Source organism: Scyliorhinus torazame, chromosome 5 (assembly GCF_047496885.1).
Source record: "Scyliorhinus torazame isolate Kashiwa2021f chromosome 5, sScyTor2.1, whole genome shotgun sequence".
Lineage (NCBI taxonomy): Eukaryota > Metazoa > Chordata > Chondrichthyes > Carcharhiniformes > Scyliorhinidae > Scyliorhinus > Scyliorhinus torazame.
In genome coordinates, this window is record NC_092711.1 from 274,481,437 (window position 1) to 274,506,633 (window position 25,197).

Here is a 25,197-nt window from a genome sequence, read left to right on the forward strand (position 1 = left end):
TGATGGTGACCATGAAAACCTTGTTGGTTGTCATAAAAACCCATCTGAATCGCTGAAGACTTTTAAGGAAGAAAATCTACAGGCCTTACCTGGTCAACTCATAGCAATGTAGTTGACTATTAAATGCCATCACCGAGGCCCTAAATGCCCAGTCGGCACAATACATCCATTTCAATGAGGACCGAGCCCACCAAGATGCCAGGGCAGCGGGGTGCGCCACCATCGCTGACATGCCCCGGATCCAGGGGGTGATCAACAGGATGCATGTCACCCGACGAGCACCTGCAGATAAGAGGCCACTAAGCACAAACCGAAAGGGGTTCCACTCGATAAACTGGTAGTTCACCAGTGAGTTGGACGATGTGGGTATAGAAATCAGGGAAAAGGACTGTGAAAGAGGGCGTGATCTAACGAAAAATAAGAGTCATTTCGGGGCGGGATTAGAGGGGTCGTTCCCAGCACTTGTAGTGCCGAGAACAACCACGCTATCTAACAGCACTCTGGGGGGTTTTCGTGCCTCAGTGGGGAATGCCACGCCGAGGCCGCATTCAGTCACATTTCCTGCACTTACGAGCTCAGAGATCAGGCCCCCATTTTTAAATGGCGCCCAAATCTCTCGACCCCCCCCCAACACGATCACCTGACCCCCCCCCAATGCCCCAAATCCCCTGTTAGGATGTCCTTGAGCCCCTCCCCCACACCTCACCTCATACGGGCAGGGCACCCCCCCCCCCCCCCCCCCCGGTCCAATCCCCAGTGCAGGCAAAATGCCACTGGGAACCTTGGCACTGCCCCTGCCAGCCTGGCCGTGCATTCTCAGCACTCTGGCAGTGCCAGGCTGACATATAAGTGGCACTGCCAGAGTGCCCAGGTGGCACTGATAGGGTGCCAGGCTGGCTGTGCTAATAATAATAATCCTTATTATTATCACAAGTAGGCTATAATAACAGTGCAATGAAATTACTGTGAAAATCCCCAGATGGCATTCCAACCATCTGGGGGCCTCCGATTGCCAGATGCAATTTCTGCTGGTTCCCGTTTGTCATGACCAGTGCCAAACGGTGCCCGGTTGGGTCTCCTCGGCAAGGCCAGTAGATCCCGGCTGATGGTTTGATCTGGCTCATGAGGGATATGTGAACATTTAAGCTCACCTAACACAGCAAGTCTGGGTCCCTCCCATTTTGTGCGGGATCCATATCACCATGTATCGCAAGATCTCATTATATCTCGCAAGGCTTAACAACCATCGGGAATCCCAGAAGAGGCTTCTCAGAGGATCTATTGGCCTTGTCCCATCCTGATTCCAGCAGGATATGGGCGGTAAATCAACTCCATTTTTAAAGAAATTAACATAGACAAAGAGGAGGTTCTGAGTGGTCTGGCAGGCTTAATAATAAATCTCCAGGCCAGATGAAATGTATCCCAGGCTGTTAAGTGAGGCAAGGGAGGAAATAGTCGGGATGTTGGCAATAATTTTCAATCCTTCTCTGGTCACAGGAGAGGTGCCAAGAATTGGAGGGTAGCCAAAATGGTACTATTATTCAAGAAGGAATGCAGGGATAAACCAGGAAACTATAAGCCAGTCAGTCTAACCTCAGGTAGGGAATCTATTGGAAGCAATTCTGAGAGACAGAATTAATCGGCATTTGGAGAGGCCGGGATTAATCAAGAATGGTTTTGTTAAGGGGAGGTCTTGTCTGACAAATTTGATTGAATTTTTTGAAGAAGTGACCAGGTGTGTAGATGAGGGCAATGCATTTGACATAGTCTACTTGGACTTCAGCAAGGCTTTTGATAAGGTCCCACATCGGATACTGATTGAAGGTAAGAGCCCACGAGGCCCAAGGAAATTTGGCAAATTGGTCCAGAATTGGCTAAGTGGCAGGATGCAGAGGGTGATGGTCGAAGATGTTTTTCTGATTGGAAGCCTGTGAAGGGGGAGTTCTGCGATGAGACCTCTTAAAACTGAATAGCTAGCATGCCACGAGATTAGTTTTACAGAAGGTAGTTTATTAAGGATTGAGATTAATTATAGAAAGTGTACTGAGTTATCATTATTAACCATTAACCATTGATTTAATGTAGTGAAAGGTTTGAAGGACCCAAGGAGATTACTACAAAGTTCAGCTGGTGTAACACAGAAAAAGACCAAAAGAAATGCCAGAACTACAAAAGCAACATGCAGAAATGTTAACAGAATTCCCGAACATACAGTTGGCATACCTTTGAAAGGATTTGTATTTTGGGACAAAGCAGTGATAATCATGTATGCCCTGGCTACAAGCAGTGGCCACAAGGCATGATGGGATTTAGGCTAGCTAACGTGCCCATGCTTTTGAGATAGTAAGCAAGTTTTTATCAGTGACCTCCGATATCCTCTGGAACAAGCTATGAAGCAAAAAGGAAGTCACTTCTGATATCCTGTCCTTCTGAAACAATCCATGGAGTAAAGAGTATGCCAGTTCTGCCAACCTGTCCCTCATAAGCAGGATGCTAAGATGGGGAAAACAATTTAGGATTGACGTAAAGCCTTTTGTAAACACAACTAACAGGATGAGGCTCAATCGTGGGTTGATTGCACTTTTATTGGATAAAGTTTAAACACGACAGCTTCAGGGATTGGATCGAGTCCAACTGAGGTGGGCTATTGATTTTTGGAAATTGTATAATTGATGTGTTTTTATCAGTGTTTAGTAGATCGATCTTGGCATTATCCGGGCTATCTCCGTGTACACGAAACCAAGCTTGAGATATTTAAATAGCCGTCTTATCCAGATTGTTGATGTGGCTGTTGCTCTCTGTACTGAGTTGAGCCACAGGCTAGAACCCCACGTGGAAGCTGACTCAATACACAGGTTTTGAAACCGCTCCTACAGCCTGTGTCCAACATTTAATCAAATCAGTAAAGCACAACTGTTCTAGATAATGCCTTCTCTTTTTAAGTGGTCATGTAAAGCATCTCTAAGGATACAAGGAATATTTATTTGACCTATCACTGGAGTCACACTAATGAGCTTATAGTTACCCTGGGGCATTGTTTTAAAATTAGGGTTTCCCTTTCAAGGCAGAGATGAGATTTTTTTTTTCTATTAGTTAGATGTGCGACTTTGGAACTCTCTGCCTCAGAAGGCGATGGAGGCAGGGACATTGAATATTTTTAAGGTGGAGGTAGATAGATGTTTGCTAGGCAAGAGAACCATCGGGGTAGATGGGAATGCAGAACTTGAATCAGCCATGATCTTATTGAATGGCAGAGCAAGAGTCAGCACGGTGGCGCAGAGGTTAGCACTGCTGCTTCACGGCACTGAGGAATTGGGTTCGATTCCAGCCCCAGGTCACTGTCTGTGTGGAGCTTGCACATTCTCCCCGTGTCTGCGTGGGTCTCACCCCCACAACCCAAAGATGTGCAGGGTAGGTGGATTGGCAACACTAAATTGCCCCTTAATTGGAAAAAAATGAATTGGGTACTCTAAATTTATTTTTTAGAATGAATGGCGGACCAAGCGCAAAGGGCCGATTGGCCTACTTCTGCTCCTATTTTATATGTTCATTCATTCTGACTTATTGCATGTTTATAAATGTTTAAATATATTATTAGCTTGGAGGGACTCAATAAAGGAGGGGTTAATAAAGGTGGGACCTGTAAGGGAGGAAGCAGGCTTTTTGCACTATGTTTATAGATTTATGTATGTTGTTTATTTTGTCGTTGTTGTAAAACCAAAAATACCTCAATAAAATGTTTATTGAAAAAAAAATGTTAAAATGATGTTGCCATTCTTCCAACATTCGAGAATCTTGCCATCTTCAGTGAACTATTAAAGATATGGGCAACAGATAGGCCCAACAGCAGAGCTCATTAATTCCCCGAGATAAAAGCCGGCCCAAGAGGGAGCCGGCATCTCAGGATGGTCCCAGTTGGGACTTGGAGTGTTGCTTAGTTGCTGTATTTCCAAACCGTGAGTAGGAAATCAACTACTTTTGACTTACCTATTTGGGGCTCCTCATTGACTACAATACGTCCATAGTCTACATTTGAGTATCTTTCAAAGGCCATTATAATTTTTGATGGTTCCTCGGAAGCTTAACATAGCTGAGAAACTGTTTCTGATTATTACCACTGTTTTCATTCAATGTGTCCACTTTCCAACATATTTTGTCGACTGTAGCTACTGCTAAGGCCATGCAAATGTAATTATGGCACTCCAAAATAATTCATTGTACATAAAGCACATGACAAGTGCAAGTCGATTGACCATTCGGTCTTTTTCGGTCTATCATTTTTATACGTAGGTATGTTCATAAGTCGCCTTTCAAAACCCCAAAACAAAACCTCTTCGCTGTCAAGTCAGTGAATTTTTGAAGTGCCTGTTAGAAATATAGACAGACACCAATAGCCAATCAGCACACAATAAGGTCGTACATACAGCAACATATAATTACTTCAATCTGAATTTCATGCACAAGTTACATTTAAATTTGTTCTTTTATTGCATTAAAAATTAAACAAGACCTCAATGTTTAATTCATTTTAAGATCTTGTGAATAATAGAAATAGACTAGAAACAAAAACTTTTCCTTTTTCAAACAATACTCCAGGGCTTCATGCATAAAGTTGTGCTTGAAAGTTTTGCATTACATTTTTATTTGAAAACTTCATATCAATGCCCATTAATAACCACAATTAATAACCCAGTATGGGTAATTTTATCAACTTGCATTTGTGCTGTGCAAAGCTTCGCCCCAGTGGGAGAAGGCACAAGGATGTAATATGAAGCGATACAGATTTGGAGGTCCATGCTCAACTCCTGGTTTGTGCTGAAATCACTCACCTTGGCCAGGGCAATTGTTGCCCTGGGCAACAGGGAAAAAAATCAGCTTGGAATCACACCCATGTCTGCAGTGACACCTGCTGGAAAGTGCATGTGCAGACATTGATTCAGGATTGGATCAGGTTCCGTTATAAGACCTTTTCTATTCAAATAGCCTGCCAAATGAGAAATGGACAAGAAAATGGAAACATTGGCTGAACAAAAGTCAATGCTTTCATGAGAGGGGCAGGGTCGAGACAATTGGACAGAGAAATGTTGTATTCTTGACATGAAAGTCCATTTCCATTTCCATGGGTTGAATTCTGCGATGAATAATAACACCCACTGCACAAACATGTTTTTGTCACTGAATTAATTTAGCCATGAAACTGGAGACCTTGGGCAGGATTCTCCGGTCTCCAACGTCAATATCACGTTTGGCGATCGGCTGGAGAATCCACGTCGGCTCCAAAATCGGGGGCTGCGCCGCTTTGCGATGCTCTGCCCCCTCCAAAACGGGATACTCTAGGAGTACACCACACGCCGTATGGACGGCCTCCGAACATAACCGGAGGCCCTCCTCACAATGCTCTGCCCCCGAAGGGCCGAGTTCCTGGCGGTGTGGGTCTCTCATGCTATTTTTTGTCGGGAACTCGGCGTGGGGGCTGCGGACTGAGTCCAGCGCTGCCACAGTCGGGGGAGAGCCGATCTGCGGGCAGGGGGGGCTTTGACAGGGTCTGGGGGCACTTGTTAGGGTGGATCCGGGGGTGGCGAGCCTGGCCAAATGGGGGCACTATTTGACAGGCCAGGTCCGCGTGTGGCTAACGCCATGTTGCGCAGCGCGGCCGCTGCAGGCCGCCGCTGTGCGCATGCAGGGCAACGGACCCAGCAATTCTCCGGCCTTTTCGGCCGCTAGAGCCGGGTGCTCTACGCTGCGTGTCTGCTAGGCCCCCACCAGACCAGGGATCAGTGGCCATTTTGCACCATTTTTCCAGTCGTAAAAGGCCACCATTCCCATGCCAGGGTCAGCACTTAAGTCTCAGAATCAGAAATTCCAGCCCATGGTTTATGATATATCCGTCCCGACCCACATCTCCATTATCCACAATCCAACGGTACAGAGCATGTTTACAGGTTCAATTCCCCTGTGGCAAGCACCCAGTCCATCGAAGCCCGACAGGGCAGAAAGAGGCCATTCGGCCCATCAAGTCTGCACCGAACCCCCAGAAGAGCATGCTACCTAGGCCCCTCCCCCCCCCTTATCCCTGTATACCCACCTGACCTGCACATCCAGTCCTGGTTTTGATGGGGAAAATATAAATGATGGTCAAGAGTCTCATATATAGGAACAGAGGAGGAATTTACAGAGAAGATCTATCCATTCTCACAGACTTCTCAGTGGTTCATGAACCAGTCACCTTCTGGTCCTTATGTAAGTCTTGTCAACTTTTATTTATCTGAAGTGATTCTCACTCATTTTGGTTTAATGATGTAATCAATTTTAATTCATCTCACATGCTCCAAAAATTAATCACAGCTCCATATGGGCCTCCTTTAGAAATGTCTATTAAAATTCACCTATTTCCATGGTTACTATCATCCAGCAATCAAACTGCACCTGGGTCTCTTCTGGTTGGAACTGTGCCAAATTAATTCCATAATGTTACCCAACAGAACCTGGCCATCAGTATTCTTACTGCTAGTCAACTTTAAACTTTTCACCAGCTAACAATCTGCATAGGTCATTAAGAGCTGTAAACATTCAGTAATCCAACAGTTTATTCAGAGATGTGTGAAAAACAAAGAATTATTTGTAAACTTTACAAGAACTTGCAGAGTAGTTTATTCTCCATGGTTTACGTATTCTGCTTCAGATGGATCACAAGATAGATACAGATAAATAAAACCTTTTAAATTTAAAGAACCATCTGCACCACATTCTTTCTTAAATTATTTCGGGGCTTTTGCCTCAAAATGTCCACTGTACATAAACATTGTGTGCAGGACTTCCTGACATCAGTCTTAAATTCATAGAACCATTGAATCCCTACAGTGCAGATGGAGGCCATTCAGCCCATTGAGGCTGCACCAATCCTGTCAAAGAGCACCCTACCTAGATCCGCTCTCCCAGCCATCCGGCCTATCTCTGGAACCCCATAACCTAACCTGCACATCCCTGGACACTAAGGGGCAATTTCACAAGGTCAATCCACCTTACATGCACATCTTTGGACTGGGGGAGGAAACCGGAGCACCCGGAGGAAACCCACTCAGACACGGGGAGAACATGCAAACTCCACACAGATAAGGCCGGAATTGAACCTGGGTTCCCTGACACTGTGAGATAGCAGTGCTAACAACTGTACCCTCTACCCTTTTGTGTAATTGTCACAATTTAATTTGAAGTAGTGTTTGATCTATCTTTTTTGTATCATTTACACTTCTGTGACTCTGTAAGATCTCTTCTCCACTGTTTTCAACGTTGCAGAGTCAAAGTTCCTCCAGTTTACTTCCGTTTACTAAATCCTCTGCTGCCAAGGGTCAGTTTTGTGCTCCTCTTCAGTCTCCAGAGCTCGAATGTCTCCGCTGCACCTTGAGGACAAGAACTGGGCACTATACTGAATATCTGATCTTGCCAGAGCAGTGATCAGTTCTAATTTGAACTTAATTGCTTTGTCATTTTGTTTGTTACTTGGCAATGATTGGACACATCACCATTGACTATTACCATGCTGAGAGCACTTTCTTCTTCATCTTTAGCTATTTTAACAAGAGTGCAGGAGAGCATGCCAGGAGCAACATAAGGTATACCGGAAAATGAGGTGTCAACCTAGTGAAGCTACAACACAGGACTACTTGTGTGCCAAACAGCAAAAGCAGCAAATAATAGACAGAGCTAAGTGATTCCACAATGAACGCATCAGATCTAAGTTCTGTAGACCTTCCACACCCGGCCGTGAATGGTGGTGGACAATTAAACAACGCACTGGAGGAGAAGGCTCCATGAATATCCCTATCCCCTGATGAAGGAGCCAAGCACATATGTGCAAAAGACAAGGCTGAAGCATTCACAACGATCTTCAGCCAGAAGTACCGATTGGATGATCTATCTCAGTCTCCTCCGGAGGTCCCCAGCATCACAGATGTCAGTCTTCAGCCAATACGAATCACTCCACGTGATACCAATAAATGGCTGAAGACACTGGATACTGAAAGGCTGTGGGTCCTGACAAGACCCCGGCAATAGTGCTGAAGACTTGTGCTCCAGAACTTGCCGCACCCCTAGCCAAGCTATTCCAGTACAGCTACATCACTGGTATCTACCCGGCAATGTGGAAAATTGCCCAGGTGTGTCCTAAACACAAGAGACAGGCCAAATCCAACCCAGCCAATTACCGCCCTATCAGTCTACTCTCCACCATCAGCAAAGTGATGGAAGGAGTCATCAACAGTGCTATCAAGCAGCACTTACTCAGCAATAACCTGCTCACGGACGGTCAGTTTGGGTTGCGCCAGTGTCACTCAGCTCCTGACCTCATTGGTTCAAACATGGACAAAAGAGCTGAATGCCAGAGGTGAAGTGAGAGTGACTGCCCTTGACATCAGGGCAGCATTTGACCGAGTATGGCATCAAGGAGCCCTAGCTAAACTAGAGTCAATGGGAATCAGGGGGAAAACTCTCCGCTGGTTGGAGTCATACCTGACACAAAGGAAGATGGTTGTGGTGGTTGGAGGTCAATCATCTCAGCTCCAGGACATCACTGCAGGAGTTCCTCAGGGTAGTGTCCTTGGCCCAACCATCTTCAGCTGCTTCATCAATGACCTCCCTTCCATCATAAGGTCTGAAGTGGGGATGTTTGCAGGTGACTGCACAATGTTCAGCACCATTCGCGACTCATCAGGTAATGAAGCAATCCATGTCCAAATGCAACAAGATCTGGACAAAATCCAGGCTTGGGTTGACAAGTGGCAAGATACATTCACACCACACAAGTGCCAGGCAATGACCATCTTCTACAAGAGAGGATCTAATAATCACCCCTTGGCATTCAGCATTACCATCACTGAATCCCCCACAATCAACATGCTGGGGGTTGCCATTGATCAGAAAGTAAACTGGACTAGCCATATTAATACTGTGGCTACTAGGGCAGGTCAAAGTCAAGGAATCCTACAGCGGGTAACTCACCTCCTGACCCCCCAAAGCCAGTCCACCATCTACAAGACACAAGTCAGGAGTGTAATGGAATACTCCCCACTTACCTGAATGAATGCAGCTCCAACAATGCTCAAGAGACTCAACACCATCCAGGAAAAAGCAGCCCACTTGATTGCTCCCACTTCCACAAACATTCCAACCCTCCACCACCGACGAAAAGTGGCAGCCGTGTGTACCATCTACAAGATGCACTGCAGTAACCCACCAAGGTTCCTCAGACAGCACCTTCCAAACCCACGACCACAACAACCTAGAAGGACAAGAGCAGCAGATACCTGGGAACCCCCCCCCCCCCCCCACCCCCCCACCCCACCCACCGGAGGTCCCCTCCAAGTCACTCGCCACCTTGACTTGGAAATATATCGCTGTTCCTTCACTGTCGCTGGGGCAACATCCCTCCCGAACATCACAGTGGGTGTATCTATACCTCAAGGACTGCAGCGGTTCAAGAAGGCAACTCACCACCACCTTCTGAAGGGCAACTAGGGATGGGCAATAAATGCTGGCCTAACCAGCGACACCCACATCCCGTAAATGAATTTTTAAAAAAGCTTCACATTGAAAGCCTTACTGAGAACTGTTCTGCTTGGTGAGCTGCATCATGGTAATAGGGAATTGGGGGCTGTGGAGGCAATATGACAGTTAGGGACACATCTAATCTCTCAGTCTTGTGCTAAAACTGACACAACCTCCGAGATAGACAGTTTCATCATGTTCACAAATTAACAGCAGGTACGAGTAGACAAGAGCATCACCTTCTTCAAATTCTTTCTTCACTGAGGAAAGCACCACCTTATCAAGGACATCAAAAACAACTGACAAGCGCTTTAATAAGTGTCTCTTTTCCTCTGGCTACTTCTGTTATTTATGTCCCAGTATTTTACACATGGGGAGAAATTAAATTTAGAAAATAATAATGCAGCTTGCAGCCCTTTTAAGATATCTGACAGATTCCGCATTAGCTAATGGATTCCTAACATTTCCGTTAGGGTGACAGCGCCCCCCTTTAGCCTGGGGAATGGCAAATTACACCGAAGAGTGGTGAAGCCGAAAGCAGTTGAATAAATGCCTTAAAAGTGATGGATATCAAAGAAATCTCAAAAGCTGCTCAGCCTATTCGACTGACAAGAACATCAAATAAAGAATGAATTTTGCTTTGGGGTTGCCACAATGTGCAGTGTACCAAGGTCTCCCTATGTTATTGTACAGCTACGTTCACTTTGTTTTAACTTGATCATTTGAGACATTAGAATTTTCTTTAGTCAGCCTACTCAAATTGACACAGTTAGGAAATAATACCCAGTAGCCTGGAGACTAATGGGTGGATTATGCAGGCAGGAGCAGACTTTGGACAGAAGGTTTCCCAAATGCTGTGCAGTTTTAACTCCACTTTGTACATCTTTTGTCCTGGAAGTCAGCTTAATTGACAGACCCGACATTCCAAATGGATGAGTAGGACACCAGAGCATGCCACAGGAATAGGTTGGTCAAAACCCCAAACCTGAGGCATTCAGTCTTGATCCCAGAGAAGGAGGAAATTCAATTCCTGACCTTGGAGATGGATGAGGGTGGGAAGCCAATCCCAGACCCAGGAGCCTTTGAATGGGGAAAGGTCTGATGAGTGGGGTGCTTGGGTAAAGGGGAAGCACTCCTATTCCTCCTAGCCCACAAGCAGTATCACCCTCTGGAGCATGGGTTGCCTCCTGTTCCACCACCTGGATAGAAGTGGATGGATTAATGGTGGGTTGAAGTGAGGTGCAAATTCTTTTAAATTTCACCCTCAACTCGATCGATCCAAACACAACTATCTCTGGTGCTAAAATTTAGCCCAGAAAATGATGGTGCCGCAAAGAAAATTTCAAAGAAACCAGGGTTTTATTCGCATAAACTCCAAGGTCACTTTCACCAGTGATGCCTGAATTACTAAACCTCAGAGTTGGTGATGTTTTGGAGGAATAGCTTGTTGCAGTGGCTTGACACGTTGGCCATTCTTCACAGAGGCCATACATTCCAGTTTGGGGTGGAGTACCTCTTCTTTGTGCCAGCTATGAATGGAGTTTGGAGCATAAGCAATCCAGTTCCTCGTAAGCAGGAGCATTGGAAGCTTTACTGTGTTACTAACTAGATGTGTCTAAACTGAGCAAGCCCGATAAAGACATTGGGCTGGATTCTCCAGTGACGGGATCCTCCGTTTCACCAGCAGCGCACTCATGGATTTCTCGATGGTGAAGGGGGAGCCCAAAATGGGAAACCCCATTGGCCGGCTGGCGGGACACAGAATCCCGCTGCCGGCGGGGGGCGCACCACACCAGAAATCGAGCGCGGTGGGATGGAGAATCCCACCCATTGGCTACCCAAAATGGATCATCATCCTTCACCTTCATGAAAACAAAATCCACCAAAAAATGCAAATGTTTAACTTACACCGTTGATTTCTGAATTTCATTTGTTAAAGAACATGCTGATTTCAATTAGCATTACCAGAACAGCTTGAAATTATAAATTTCAACAGGTTTTTTTCCCCAGATGTCTTACCTCTTTGGGATGCTATACGTTTTTCCTTTTGAGAGTGTGGAGTAGAGTCAAACCTGTTACTGTTCAATATACCAAGATGTTTTTCTAGAAATTGTTCTTTAGCGAGTAAATCATCAGGGACTTCGCAGCTTTCAAATTCTTCTTTTGATTCTAAGAACATCAATAGTTGCTTGTAAAATGAGTATTTAACAATGTTTGCAATATTAAAAAATAAAAATTAAATCACCATTGGTGAGTATTTAGCTCAGGCTTTATTTTTTTAATGAATTTAGAGTACCCAATTCATTTTTTCCAATTAAGGGGCAATTTAGTGTGGCCAATCTACCTAGCCTGCACATCTTTGGGTTGTGGGGGTAAAACCCACACAAACATGGGGAGAATGTGCAAACTCCACACGGACAGTGACCCAGAGCCAGGATTGAACCTGGTACCTCGGCACCGTGAGGCAACAATGCTAACCACTGCGTCACCGTGCTGCCCTAGCTGGGGCTTCATTAATCTGCTGGTGTTTCATAGGGATTATTTCCACAACAACATCTTGCATTAATATGGCACCATTCATACAGAAAAACATTTCAAGGTACTTCACAGGAAAGGGATGAAGAAACAGGTTTTGAGCTGACTTTGAATAGTGGGGAAAGACAGAAGGATATGGGGGGTGGGGGGGGGGCTGTTTCAGAGAGCGAGATTGAAATGGCTGAAAGTTTAGCCAGGAAGAGAGATACATAGAAGGTCAATGACGCAGGAACTGAAGGAACGGAATGGGGTACAATGTTGAAGGACATTGTACATGTCGAGTGTAGCAAGGTCCATGGAGGTATATTGCAGATGAAGGCAAGACGTTTATAAGACCATAAGAGATAGGAGCGGAAGTCATATAATCCCAGGATCCTTAGACGTTCATCGTATGATAGGCCTACCATTCCTGGGATCATCCGTGTGATTCTTCGCTGGACCAGCTCCAGTGCCAGTATGACCTTCCTGAGGTGTGGGGCCCAAAATTGCTCACAGCATTCTAAATGGGGCCTAACTAATGCTTTATAAAACTTCAGAAGTACATCCCTGCTTTTATATTCCAAGCCTCTTGAGATAATCATAGAATTTACAGTGCAGAAGGAGGCCATTCGGCCCATCGAGTCTGCACCGGCTCTTGGAAAGAGCACTCTACCCAAGGTCAACACCTCCACCCTATCCCCATAACCCAGTAACCCCACCCAACGCTAAGGGCAATTTTGGACACTAAGGGCAATTTATCACAGCCAATCCACCTAACCTGCACATCTTTGGACTGTGGGAAGAAACCGGAGCACCCGGAGGAAACCCACGCACACACGGGGAGGATGTGCAGACTCCGCACAGACAGTGACCCAAGCCGGAATCGAACCTGGGACCCTGGAGCTGTGAAGCAATTGTGCTATCCACAATGCTACCGTGCTGCCCATCCCATAAATGACAACATTGCATTTGCTTTCTTAATTACGGACTCAACCTGCAAGTTTACCTTTAGAGAATCCTGGACTAGGACTCCCAAGTCCCTTTGCACTTCAGCATTATGAATTTTTTCACCGTTTAGAAAATAGTCCATGCCTCTATTCTTTTTTCCAAAGTGCAAGACCTCACACTTGCCCACGTTGAATTTCATCAGCCATTTCTTGGACCACTCTCCTAAACTGTCTAAATCTTTCTGCAGCCTCCCCACCTCCTCCATACTACCTGCCCCTCCACCTATCTTTGTATCATCGGCAAACTTAGCCAGAATGCCCCCAGTCCCGTCATCTAGATCATTAATATATAAAGAGAACAGCTGTGGCCCCAACACTGAACCCTGCGGGACACCACTCGTCACCAGTTGCCATTCCGAAAAAGAACCTTTTATCCCAACTCTCTGCCTTCTGCCTGACAGCCAATCGTCAATCCATATTAGTACCTTGCCTCGAATACCATGGGCCCTTATTTGACTCAGCAGTCTCCCGTGAGGCACCTTATCAAAGGCCTTTTGGAAGTCAAGATAGATAACATCCATTGGCTCTCCTTGGTCTAACCCATTTGTTATCTCTTCAAAGAACTCTAACAGGTTTTTCAGGCATGACCTACCCTTACTAAATCCATGCTGACTTGTCCTAATACGACCCTGCACTTCCAAGAATTTAGAAATCTCATCCTTAACAACGGATTCTAGAATCTTGCCAACAACCGAGGTTAGGCTAATTGGCCTATAATTTTCCATCTTTTTCCTTGTTCCCTTCTTGAACAGGGGGGTTACAACAGTGATTTTCCAATCCTCTGGGACTTTCCCTGACTCCAGTGACTTTTGAAAGATCATAACTAACGCCTCCGCTATTTCTTCAGCTATCTCCTTTAGAACTCTAGGCTGTAGCCCATCTGGGCCTGGAGATTTATCAATTTTTAGACCTCTTAGTTTCTCTAGCACTTTCTCCTTTGTGATGGCTACCATATTCAACTCTGCCCCCTGACTCTCCTGAATTGTTGGGATATTACTCATGTCTTCTACTGTGAAGACTGATGCAAAGTACTTATTTAGTTCCTCAGCTATTTCCTTGTCTCCCATCACGAGATTACCAGCGTCATTTTGGAGCGGCCCAATGTCTACTTTTGCCTCCCGTTTGTTTTTAATGTATTTAAAGAAACTTTTACTATCATTCCTAATGTTACTAGCTCGCCTACCTTCATAATTGATCCTCTCTTTCTTTATTTCTCTCTTTGTTATCCTCTGTTTGTTTTTGTAGCCTTCCCAATCTTCTGACTTCCCACTACTCTTTGCCACATTATAGGCTTCCTCTTTTGCTTTGATGCATTCCCTAACTTCCTTTGTCAGCCATGGCTGCCTAATCCCCCCTCTGATAACCTCTCTTTTCTTTGGGATGAAACTTTGTACTGTGTCCTCAATTACTCCCAGAAACTCCTGCCATTGCTGTTCTACTGTCTTTCCCACTAGGCTCTGCTCCCAGTCGATTTTTGTCAGTTCCTCCCTCATGCCCCTGTAGTTACCTTTATTTAACTGTAACACCTTTACATCTGATTCGACCTTCTTCCTTTCAAATTGGAGATTGAATTCTACCATATTATGATCACTGCCTCCTAAGTGTTCCCTTACTTTAAGATCTTTAATCAAGTCTGGCTCATTACATAACACTAAGTCCAGAATGGCCTGTCCCCTTGTGGGCTCCACCACAAGCTGTTCCAAAAAGCCCTCCTGTAAACATTCAATGAATTCCCTTTCCTTGGGTCCACTGGCAGCATTATTTACCCAGTCCACCTGCATATTGAAGTCCCCCATGATCACTGTGACCTTGCCTTTCTGACATGCACTTTCTATTTCGTGGTGCATTTTGTGCCCCTGGTCCTGACCACTTTTAGGAGGCCTGTACATTACTCCCATTATGATTTTTTTGCCTTTGTGGTTCCTCAACTCTACCCACACAGACTCCGCATCAACTGACCCTATGTTGTTTAGTGCTATTGATTTAATTTCATTCCTAATTAACAAGGCAACCCCGCCCCCTTTGCCCACCTCTCTGTCTTTTCGATAGGTTGTGAATCCCTGGATGTTTAAATGCCAGTCCTGAACCCCCTGCAACCACGTCTCTGTGATGCCTACCACATCATACCTGCCAGTCACAATCTGGGCCACAAGCTCATCTACCTTGTTCCGTACACTGCGCGCATTTAAATATAGCACTTTTAATTCTCTATTGACCATCCCTTTTTGTTTTCTTAGTGTGGTGGACCTTGGTTTACTGAGCCTTTCCATACACTGTGTCATATTTTGTGGGATGGGGACTATCGTAACCTCTCCTGAGTTCTGTCTTTTCGTGCTTTTTTGTATTCCTAAGCAGCTACGCTTCCCACTGATTACTTCACCTCTTGGTTCCCTGACTTTCCCTTCCCCCCCCCCCCCAATCTCTAGTTTAAAGTCCTATTGACCACCCTATTTCGCCAGAACACTGGTCCCAGCTCGGTTCAGGTGGAGACCATCCCAACGGTATAGGTCCCCCCTGTCCCAAAACTGATGCCAGTGTCCCATGAAAAGGAACCCCTCTTTCCCACACCACTCTTTCAGCCACGTGTTAACTTCCCTTATTCTTGCCTCCTTATGCCAATTTGCACGTGGCTCGGGCAGTAATCCAGAGATTATGACCCTTGAGGACCTGTTTTTTAATTTGAATCCTAGCTCTTTATAATCTCTAAACAGGTCCTCTTTTCTAGACTTGCCTATGTTGTTGGTACCGACATGGACCACAACAACTGGATCCACCCCCTCCCTCTCCAGTATCCTTTCAAGCCGGTCAGAGATGTCCTGCACCCTAGCACCGGGCAGGCAACATACCATGCGGGACTCTTTATCCTGCTCACAAAGGATACTATCTATCCCCCTGATAATAGAATCCCCTACAACTACAACTTGCCTATTTACTCCACCCCTTGAATGGCCTGCTGAACCATGGTGCCTTGGTCAGCTGATTCATCCTTCCTGCAGCCCTGTTCGCCATCCACACAGGGAGCAAGTGCCTCATACCTGTTGGACAGGGTCAAGGGCTGAGGCTCCTGAGTTCCTGACTGCTGGTTCCCTTTACCTGCCTGACTTGCAGTCACACCCTGTTGTCCCTGGCCACTGGCAGGATTTAAACTACTTATTCTGACAGGTGTGACTGCCTCCTGAAACATAGTGTCCAGGTAAGTCTCCCCCTCCCGGATGTGCCTCAGTGTTTGAAGCTCAGACTCCAGCTCATCAACTCTGAGCCGGAGCTCTTCGAGCAGCCAACACTTACTGCAGATATGGTCCCTGCAGCTCGCAATGGGATCTGCCAGCTCCCACATCAAGCATCTCAAGCACATCACCTGACCAGCCATCACTAATTAATTAATTAGTTTAATTTAAGTTTCCGAGTTTAGCTGTGTTTTTTTTTTAAATTTGGGACAGATTTGCTATCAACCAATCAGATCACAGCTTCCCTCTGACGTCACTTTTGGAAAAAAAACCTGCAAACTAGGAAGTTACCGTTAGGTTTTTATACTCACAGAGACTGCTCCTCCTCCTCCGAACGGCTCCCAAAATTAGGCCCGAAGAAAGAGAGAACAAAACAGTCGGGAAAAAGCACCTTCTCCCACTCTTCACCGAATTACCTCACTGCACCAAATTACCAAATCCTCACTCTGTCCGTGTCTCACTCACTCAGGCTGTGTCACCTTGACCAGCGCAATGCTTGAGTTATTTAATGTAACTGGGCGACAGGTGGTTAGTGTGAGTCAGTGAAAATGGGGATGTTGGGTGTGCGTGGCTTAGTACTGGCCAGTGGAGTTTTGGATCATTAGAATGAGGAAGGAAACAAAGTCATGAAGACTGGAAATGACAATGGCGAGATACCGTTTCAGCAGTAGTGGATGTAAAGTAGCAGCAAAGGTGGATAATGTTGTTAAAGGAAGAGTACGTGAGTTGCAGTTCTAATCATGAGATGATAAATATTACTTAACCAAAAGTTCCTATTGATCTTGGAGCCTTCCTAATAGCTGAATGGATAAAAACATCACAGTGTAATACTGAGTTAGAGATAACAGGATGCTGCCATATTCACTTCTTGTCCAGTGGTGAATTAACTGATCTCAGTTAATGTTGTGACAATCCCAATGGAGAACAGAAATATTTTTAAAAGAAATTCAAACATCCAGTTAATAACGAAAAAGGGGGAAAAAAATAACAGAAAAGGATGTCCCAACAAAATGTCCTGTTTTACAACTTGAAATTGTTTAAAAAAACACCATTGCAGAAACCCAATTCCTTTCCGGAGCAAATTATACTTTAAACTTATCAAACATGGCACTCTCCATTAAATTACAGTCCCTATAGTGAAGCGTCCACAGTTGCTGCCATTCCCAGCTTCCAATGAATTGGCATTTCTCCATTTTGTCGCATAGTGACCATCTCCAGGTGCTTCCCTGTTGTTTTCAGGGAATTTCCCTAATTCCACCACCAGAAGTAAAGTCTGGCCCAATGATTCTCCCTTCTCGCCACACCAGGTCAAATCTTCTGAAATCCTTAGTTGGCTGCAGAATGTGTCATTTGACTAGAGACTTACTCCTTCCTGCTTCTAGCTGTGACAACTTGTAAAGCCAAGTACCCTCTTCCCTCTGCTGACCACCCAAAACTTCCGTCAGTCTGTGATATTCAGTGATTGGTAGGGAAACCTGTAACTTAAAAAAAAAAAAATTTAGAGTACCCAATTATTTTTTTTCAATTAAGGGGAAATTTAGTGTGGCCAATCCACCTACCCTGCACATCATTGGGTTGTGGGAGCAAAACCCAAGCAAACACGGGGAAAATGTGCAAACTCCACACGGACAGTGATCCAGAGCCAGGATCGAATCTGGGACCTCGGCGCCGTGAGGCAGCAGTGCTAACCACTGCACCACCGTGCTGCCCTGGAAATCTGTAACTTGACCTCAAAAATATCTTTTATTGTACTCTTCCCCAGGTAGAATCGCTGGTTACTTATTCTTGACCCCAACTCCTGTTCACCTTAGTAAATGGACATGGTACAACACAACTGTCTGCAATTCTATAGTTTCGACACCTTTCTGAGACTTTGGGAGAACCAGAGTCTCCACTGTTAACACAAGTTGCTGCCATTGTCTCCAAGCACGTTGCACCTTCTTCCCAGTAAAACAATCCAATCCTTTCTTTGAACTCTTAACAATCAAACAAATAGGCAAAATTAGAAGAGGTCATATGGCTCCCGACAGTCACCCTAAATTTAAAAATGTGGTCCCGAAATAGAATAAACCTCAGAATTGTAACAATGTGAAAATTGTATTTATTCATTCGGGAATGTGGGAATCACTGGTTGGGCCAGCATTTATTGCCTATCCCTAATTGCCATTCAACTGAGTGGCTTGCTTGGCCATTTCAGAGAGCATATAAATGACAGCCACATTGTGGGCCTGGATTCACATGCAGGTCAGACCAGGTAAGGATGCAGATTTCCTTCCCTAAAGGACATTAGCGAACCATTTGGGAATTTACGACAATCAGTAATGTTGTCATAGTCATCATGAGGCACTTTTAATTATAGATTTTTATTTAATTTGAATTTCACCATCTTCCATGTTGGGATTCAAACCCAGGTCCCCAGGGCATTACCCAGGATCGTGGGATTACCAGAGAGAAATTGGCCAAAACGTCAGCTCATGTTTGCTATTTAATGAATGAAAGCAGATTTACCAGCTGTTCACGCTCATGGGATACTCTTTTAATTTGTTTTTTATAAATTTAGAATACCCAATTATTTTATTTTTTTCCAATTAAGGAGCAATTTAACATGGCCAATCCACCTACCCTGCACATCTTTGGGTGTGGGGGTGAAAACCACGCAGACACAGGGAGAATGTGCAAACTCCACACGGACAGTGACCCAGGGCCGGGAGTCGAACCCGGGTCCTCAGCGCTGTAGGCAGCAATGCTAACCACTGCGCCACCATGCCGCCCTCCTCTTTTAGGGGCAGCAGGGTAGCACACGTGGCTAGCACTGTGGCTTTACAGCGCCAGGGTTCCAGGTTAGATTCCCTGCTGGGTCACTGTCTGTGCGGAGTCTGCACGTTCTCCCCGTGTCTACGTGGGTTTCCTCCGGGTGCTCCGGTTTCCTCCCGCAGTCCAAAGACGTGCAGGTTAGGTGGATTGGCCATGCTAAATTGCTCTTAGTGTCCAAAAAAGGTTAGGAGGGGTTATTGGATTATGGGGATCGTGTGCAAGTGAGGGCTTAAGTGGGTCGGTGTAGACTCGATGGGCTGAATGGCCTACTTCTGCACTGTATGTTCTATGTATGTATGTAATAATAATAATCTTTATTGCCACAAGTAGGCTTGCATTAACACTGCAATTAAATTACTGGGAAAAGCTTCTCGTCGCCACATTTCAGCGCCTGTTCTAGTACACAGAGGGAGAATTCAGAATGTCCAAATTACCTAACAAGCCTCTCTTTCGGGACTTGTGGGAGGAAATCAGAGCACCCAGAGGAAATCCATGCAGACGCGGGGAGAACGTGCAGACTCCGCACAGACAGTGACCCAAGCCGGGAAATGAACTTGGGACCCTGGCGCTGTGGAGCAACAGTGCTAACTACTGTGCTACCATAATCCGGTCCCCCCTACAGCAACGAGGGGTGTATTCAATGGGAAAACCATTTACAACGGCGGGACCAGAAATTCTCGCTGGCGGGCCGCACCTACCACCAAAAAACATGTGGCGGGTTGCTCGGTAAATCACGCCCAGAATGATATCCTTAAGCGCCAAATTTTGCTGATACTGCTGAAGTCTACGCCTGAAGAACATTGAGGTGTGAAAAGCAAAGTGCTGCCCATTCGAACATCAGAATGCTGGTGAAAATTAACAAAGAGGGCAGCACCATGGCGCAGTGGTTGGCTCTGCTGCCTCGCGCCGCCGAGGTCCCAGGTTCGATCCCGGCTCTGGGTCACTGTCCGTCTGGGGTTTGCACATTCTTTCCGTCTTTGTGTGGGCTTCGCCCCCACAACCCAAAGATGTGCAGGGTAGATGGATTGACCATGCTAAATTGCCCCTTAATTGGAAAAAATGAATTGGGTATTCTAAATTTAAAAAAAAAGAAAATTTACAAAGGTGTTTTTAAACTTTACTTTTAAAATTACCTCTGAATTGTCCTTGGAAATTATGTCAGGGTCACAGAAAGATTATTTTGGAGGAAATGCCAGTAGAAGGTTCAAACAAATTCACAACCACTCAAAACACAGAAATACTAGATGAGAACAAATTCTCTGCTGATGTTTGCTGGGATGCAGATCAATATTTTGAAGTCACATGAGATGAAAAAGTCAGGAGTATGACTATCAGTCCGAGCCTCAAGGACCAAGCCAAAACCATTTTCGCACACGATACTTTAAAATATTTACTTTCCTCTTAATTTCTTGTCACGATAAAATGTTTCCGTAATTCATCAATTTACTGGATTGTTCTTTGTACGAGCAAGTGCAGAAAATCAATTTATTTTTTAATCTTCCGTTTTCACTGCAGACTATTTGACAGTGGAATGCCTCACAGACCACCTTGATGTTGTCCTCATACGATATACACATATATGCATATTCTAGCAGTAATCAGCAGTCGGTGGATAGATGTAGGAACCCTGACTAATATCTGCCCCCCCACCCCTCCCCCCAATGCCCCCTGCCACCCACCTCCTTTGCCTGGACTATTTTAAATATTTATTCCTTAAAACTAGCAAAGTATTCTCAGCTATGCAAATCCTCTCTTATCTCACAGCTAAAGCACTCTGTTGAAAAGATCCTACACTCGAATCCCAGTACGTATTGAGTCAGCTACATATAAATGAGTGCAGCAGTTGGGGTAATACAAATTTCTCAGTTGTCCTGTGAGAGCACCTTTAAGAAATGGGTGTTTATAAATGGGTGTGTATATAAATATCAGTAGTGAGAGTACCTTTAAGAAATGGGTGTTTATTACTGCAGTGATGTCAGAGAGTGGGTGGAGCTGGGCTGTCTGTCAGCTTTTTACTTTTGTTTTTGAGCAGGCAGCAGGGAGTGTTTTAGTTTTGTTTTCAGTGTTGGAGCTGAAGCCAGACCAAGCAGGTGTACTGCTGTTCTCTCTGTCATCAAAAGACTATCTCTTGATCATTTGGTGAATTCAGAATTATAAATGTACTCAGTAGCCAATGTAAACCTAATGTGCTTCTGTTGAAAGGTGTTTTAAGTCATATGATGTTAAAAAGGAAAGTTTAAAGGGTAACTTAGTGTTGTATTCTTTGAGGGTTGTATTTGAATTGACGGCTGCTATGATGTTCACTGTATGTTTTAAAAAGGTTAACTTGAGTTCATAGAATAAACATTGTTTTGCTTTTAAAAAATACTTTTCCATTTCTGCTGTCCAACACCTGTAGAGTGGGCCGTGTGCTCCCCATACCACAATCTATTAAAAAGTTATGGGTCAGGTGAACTCCATGATACACTTTGCGGTTCTCTAAACCCTGACCCATAACACTTCTGTTGGAGAAAGAAAACATCCATTAGGGTTCTGTCAATGGTGAAATCAGAAACAATCTTCGATGGGATATCTCCACACTAGCACAATATAGAATAACCTCCTTTGGGCTGCAGATACAGTCTTGCTAAGTGCTTCTTGAACTATTAGACACTGTAAACACCACACATAACTGAGTGGGACATTCTCAGTGTGCGCAATGCACTCATGCTGTGCTTTCTGCACGTTTTTCTGAGCGGATCTTTGTTGAGAGAACAGTAATTTTTTTTAGAAATTTTAAGTAGTCAATTCATTTTGTTTCAATTCAGATGCAATTTAGCGTGGCCAATCCACCTCCCGTGCACATCTTTGAGTTGTGGGGGTGAGACCCTTGCAGATTCAGGGAGATTGTGCAACTCCACACGGACAGTGATCCGGGGCCGGGATTGAACCCGGTTCCTTGGCGCCATGAGGCAGCAGTGCTAGCCACTGCCAAACATGCCGCCCTTGAGAGTGGTAAATTGACGGCAAGTAGCAAAATATCAGGATCAACCGAGAAAAGATAATCCCACTGTCCCATGCATCCCCTATTTGCATCAGGCACTGAGCGACGAATGCACTTTTGAAACATTATCCATTTCAAATGAGGTTTTGATAAGACTTTAATTAGTACATAGGGTTATAACACCATCGGCTCTTCCTGCCGATGCTTCCCAATGCTCAATCTATGTGGTCCTGTCAGCCCCAGACCGCTGTGCCACACTGCCCAATGTATGTGGTCCGGTCAGGCCCAGGCTTCTGTGCTTCATAAATGAATGCTGACATTCAAACTGCAGGTAAAGCTTTCAGGATTTGCAGGCTGTCTTATTGATCCCATCATTTTGGGCTCCAGCACAGAGCACTCAAACAAGGCTCTGAAGGGTTTCTAAAACATGAAACTACCCCAGGAGGAGTTGATGACTTTAGATAAAACGGGAAAGAAATTGGGGAAACAAATGAAAGCAGCAATTTTGCTCTTTTTCTGCTGTCCATTCTGGATTGATATTTCTCAAGTGTTGATAATATAAGAACCTGTCTCGTAATAAATACTGAGCCGGAGGGAATGAGAATGTTGATTAACATTCACAGCTCAATTATTTCTGCATCAATGACTATCTCAGCTAATGACCATTTTCTTCCTAAAGCAGGTACACTCAGTGCCCTGGGAAATATTCAGAAATGAACAGAAAAGTTGAATGTTAATGTGGGTTTCCTCCTCAATGTTTTGTTCCTCCTCTATTAAGGTTTCAGACTGAAGGAAGGTATACAGTAATGTTTCACAGGGACCAGTCACTGACTGTTACTTTCCATTATTTATATTAATTTAGGCCTGGGTATCCAGGACACAGTTTCAAAATTTGCAACACTTTGAAGTATTGTGAACTGTGAGGAGGTTAATGATAGATTTCTAAAGGACGTAGACAGACTCACAGAATGACAGGCGTGGCAGATAAAATTTAATGCTGAGAAATGTGAAGTGATACATTTTTGGAGGAAGAACGAGAGGCAAGATAAACCAAAAAGGACAATTCTACAGGAATGCAGGGACAGAGAGATGTGGAGTATATGTGCACAAATTGTTGAAGGTGCCAGAGTTCCAGTGGTTCCAGTTACAAGGATAGATTCGAGAAGCTGGGTTGCTCTCCTTGGAGAAGGGAAGATTAAGAGGAGATTTGACAGGGGTGTTCAAAATCATGAAGAAGTTAGACAGAGTAGATAGGGAGAAACTGTTCACTTTGGTAGAAACACTGATTTAAGGGGATTCAGAATGAACTAAAGGTTGGTGGAAGTAAATTCAATTGTGGGCTTTCAAAAGAGAAATGGATAAGCACCTGAAGATTTTTTTAAATGCAGGATTCTGGGGAAATGGCAGGGAGTGGGATTAGCTGAACTGGTGTTGGCACAGACTCGACGGACTGAATGGTCTCCTTTTATGACCATCCTTTTATTCCAGATGCTAAACTTCGCCTGGTGTTTTCCACAGATATTGGCAACCCTCTAGTAGCTCAAAAATCCTTCAAGTGTAAACCTAGGCAGAGAATGCTGGCAGGCAATTCAACCATGAGGGCTCACATGTAACTCCAATATTATTGAGGCTGCACCAACCCTTGGAAAGAGCACCCACGCCCCACCATATCCCCGTAGCTCAGTAACCCCACCTAACTTTTTGGACACGAAGGGCAATTTAGCATGGCCAATAAACCTGCACATCTTTGGATTGTGGGAGGAAACCGGAGCACCCGGAGGAAACCTACACAGACACAGTGAGAAAGTACAAACTTCACACAGACAGTCAACCGAGGCTGGAATGGAACCCGAGTCCCTGGAGCTGAGAGGCAGCAGTGCTAACCACTGTGCCACCAGCGGTTAGCACAGTGGGCTAAACAGCTGGCTTGTAATGCGTAACAATGCATTTAAATTTGCAGATGATACGAAGATTGGTGGAGTTGTGGATAGTAAGGAGGGCTGTTGTCGGCTGCAAAGAGACATAGATAGGATGCAGAGCTGGGCTGAGAAGTGGCAGATGGAGTTTAACCCTGAAAAGTGTGAGGTTGTCCATTTTGGAAGGACAAATATGAATGCGGAATACAGGGTTAACGGTAGAGTTCTTGGCAATGTGGAGGAGCAGAGAGATCTTGGGGTCTATGTTCATACATCTTTGAAAGTTGCCACTCAAGTGGATAGAGCTGTGAAGAAGGCCTATGGTGTGCTCGCGTTCATGAACAGAGGGATTGAATTTAAGAGCCGTGAGGTGATGATGCAGCTGTACAAAACTTTGGTAAGGCCACATTTGGAGTACTGTGTACAGTTCTGGTCGCCTCATTTTAGGAAGGATGTGGAAGCTTTGGAAAAGGTGCAAAGAAGATTTACCAGGATGTTGCCTGGAATGGAGAGTAGGTCTTACGAGGAAAGGTTGAGGGTGCTAGGCCTTTTCTCATTAGAACGGAGAAGGATGAGGGGCGACTTGATAGAGGTTTATAAGATGATCAGGGGAATAGATAGAGTAGACAGTCAGAGACTTTTTCCCCGGGTGGAACAAACCATTACAAGGGGACATAAATTTAAGGTGAAAGGTGGAAGATATAGGAGGGATATCAGAGGTAGGTTCTTTACCCAGAGAGTAGTGGGGGCATGGAATGCACTGCCTGTGGAAGTAGTTGAGTCGGAAACATTAGGGACCTTCAAGCAGCTATTGGATAGGTACATGGATTATGGTTAAATGATATAGTGTAGATTTATTTGTTCTCAAGGGCAGCACGGTAGCATTGTGGATAGCACAATTGCTTCACAGCTCCAGGGTCCCAGGTTCGATTCCGGCTTGGGTCACTGACTGTGCGGAGTCTGCACGTCCTCCCCGTGTCTGCGTGGGTTTCCTCCGGGTGCTCCGGTTTCCTCCCACAATCCAAAGATGTGCAGGTTAGGTGAATTGGCCAATGATAAATTGCCCTTAATGTCCAAATTGACCTTGGTGTTGGGTGAAGGTGTTGAGTTTGGGTGGGGTGCTCTTTCCGGGAGCCGGTGCGGACTCGGGGGGCCGAATGGCCTCCTTCTGCACTGTAAATTCAATGATAATC

At 45.0% G+C, this 25,197-nt stretch overlaps 1 protein-coding gene across 7 annotated transcripts in view; it reads right to left on the minus strand.

Moving 5' to 3' along the window:
* Positions 1 to 25,197, minus strand: part of LOC140421148 (uncharacterized protein C8orf48-like) — an 87,483-nt gene that overhangs the window by 27,214 nt on the left and 35,072 nt on the right. For 6 of the 7 annotated variants that reach the window (XM_072505591.1, XM_072505593.1, XM_072505588.1 and 3 more), the window contains exon 3: positions 11,563 to 11,712. The exons of the other annotated variant lie outside the window; for it this stretch is intronic. In XM_072505591.1, the coding sequence (XP_072361692.1) occupies positions 11,563 to 11,712 (150 nt within the window). The remainder of the gene's footprint in view (positions 1 to 11,562; positions 11,713 to 25,197) is intronic. 7 annotated transcript variants of the gene reach the window in all.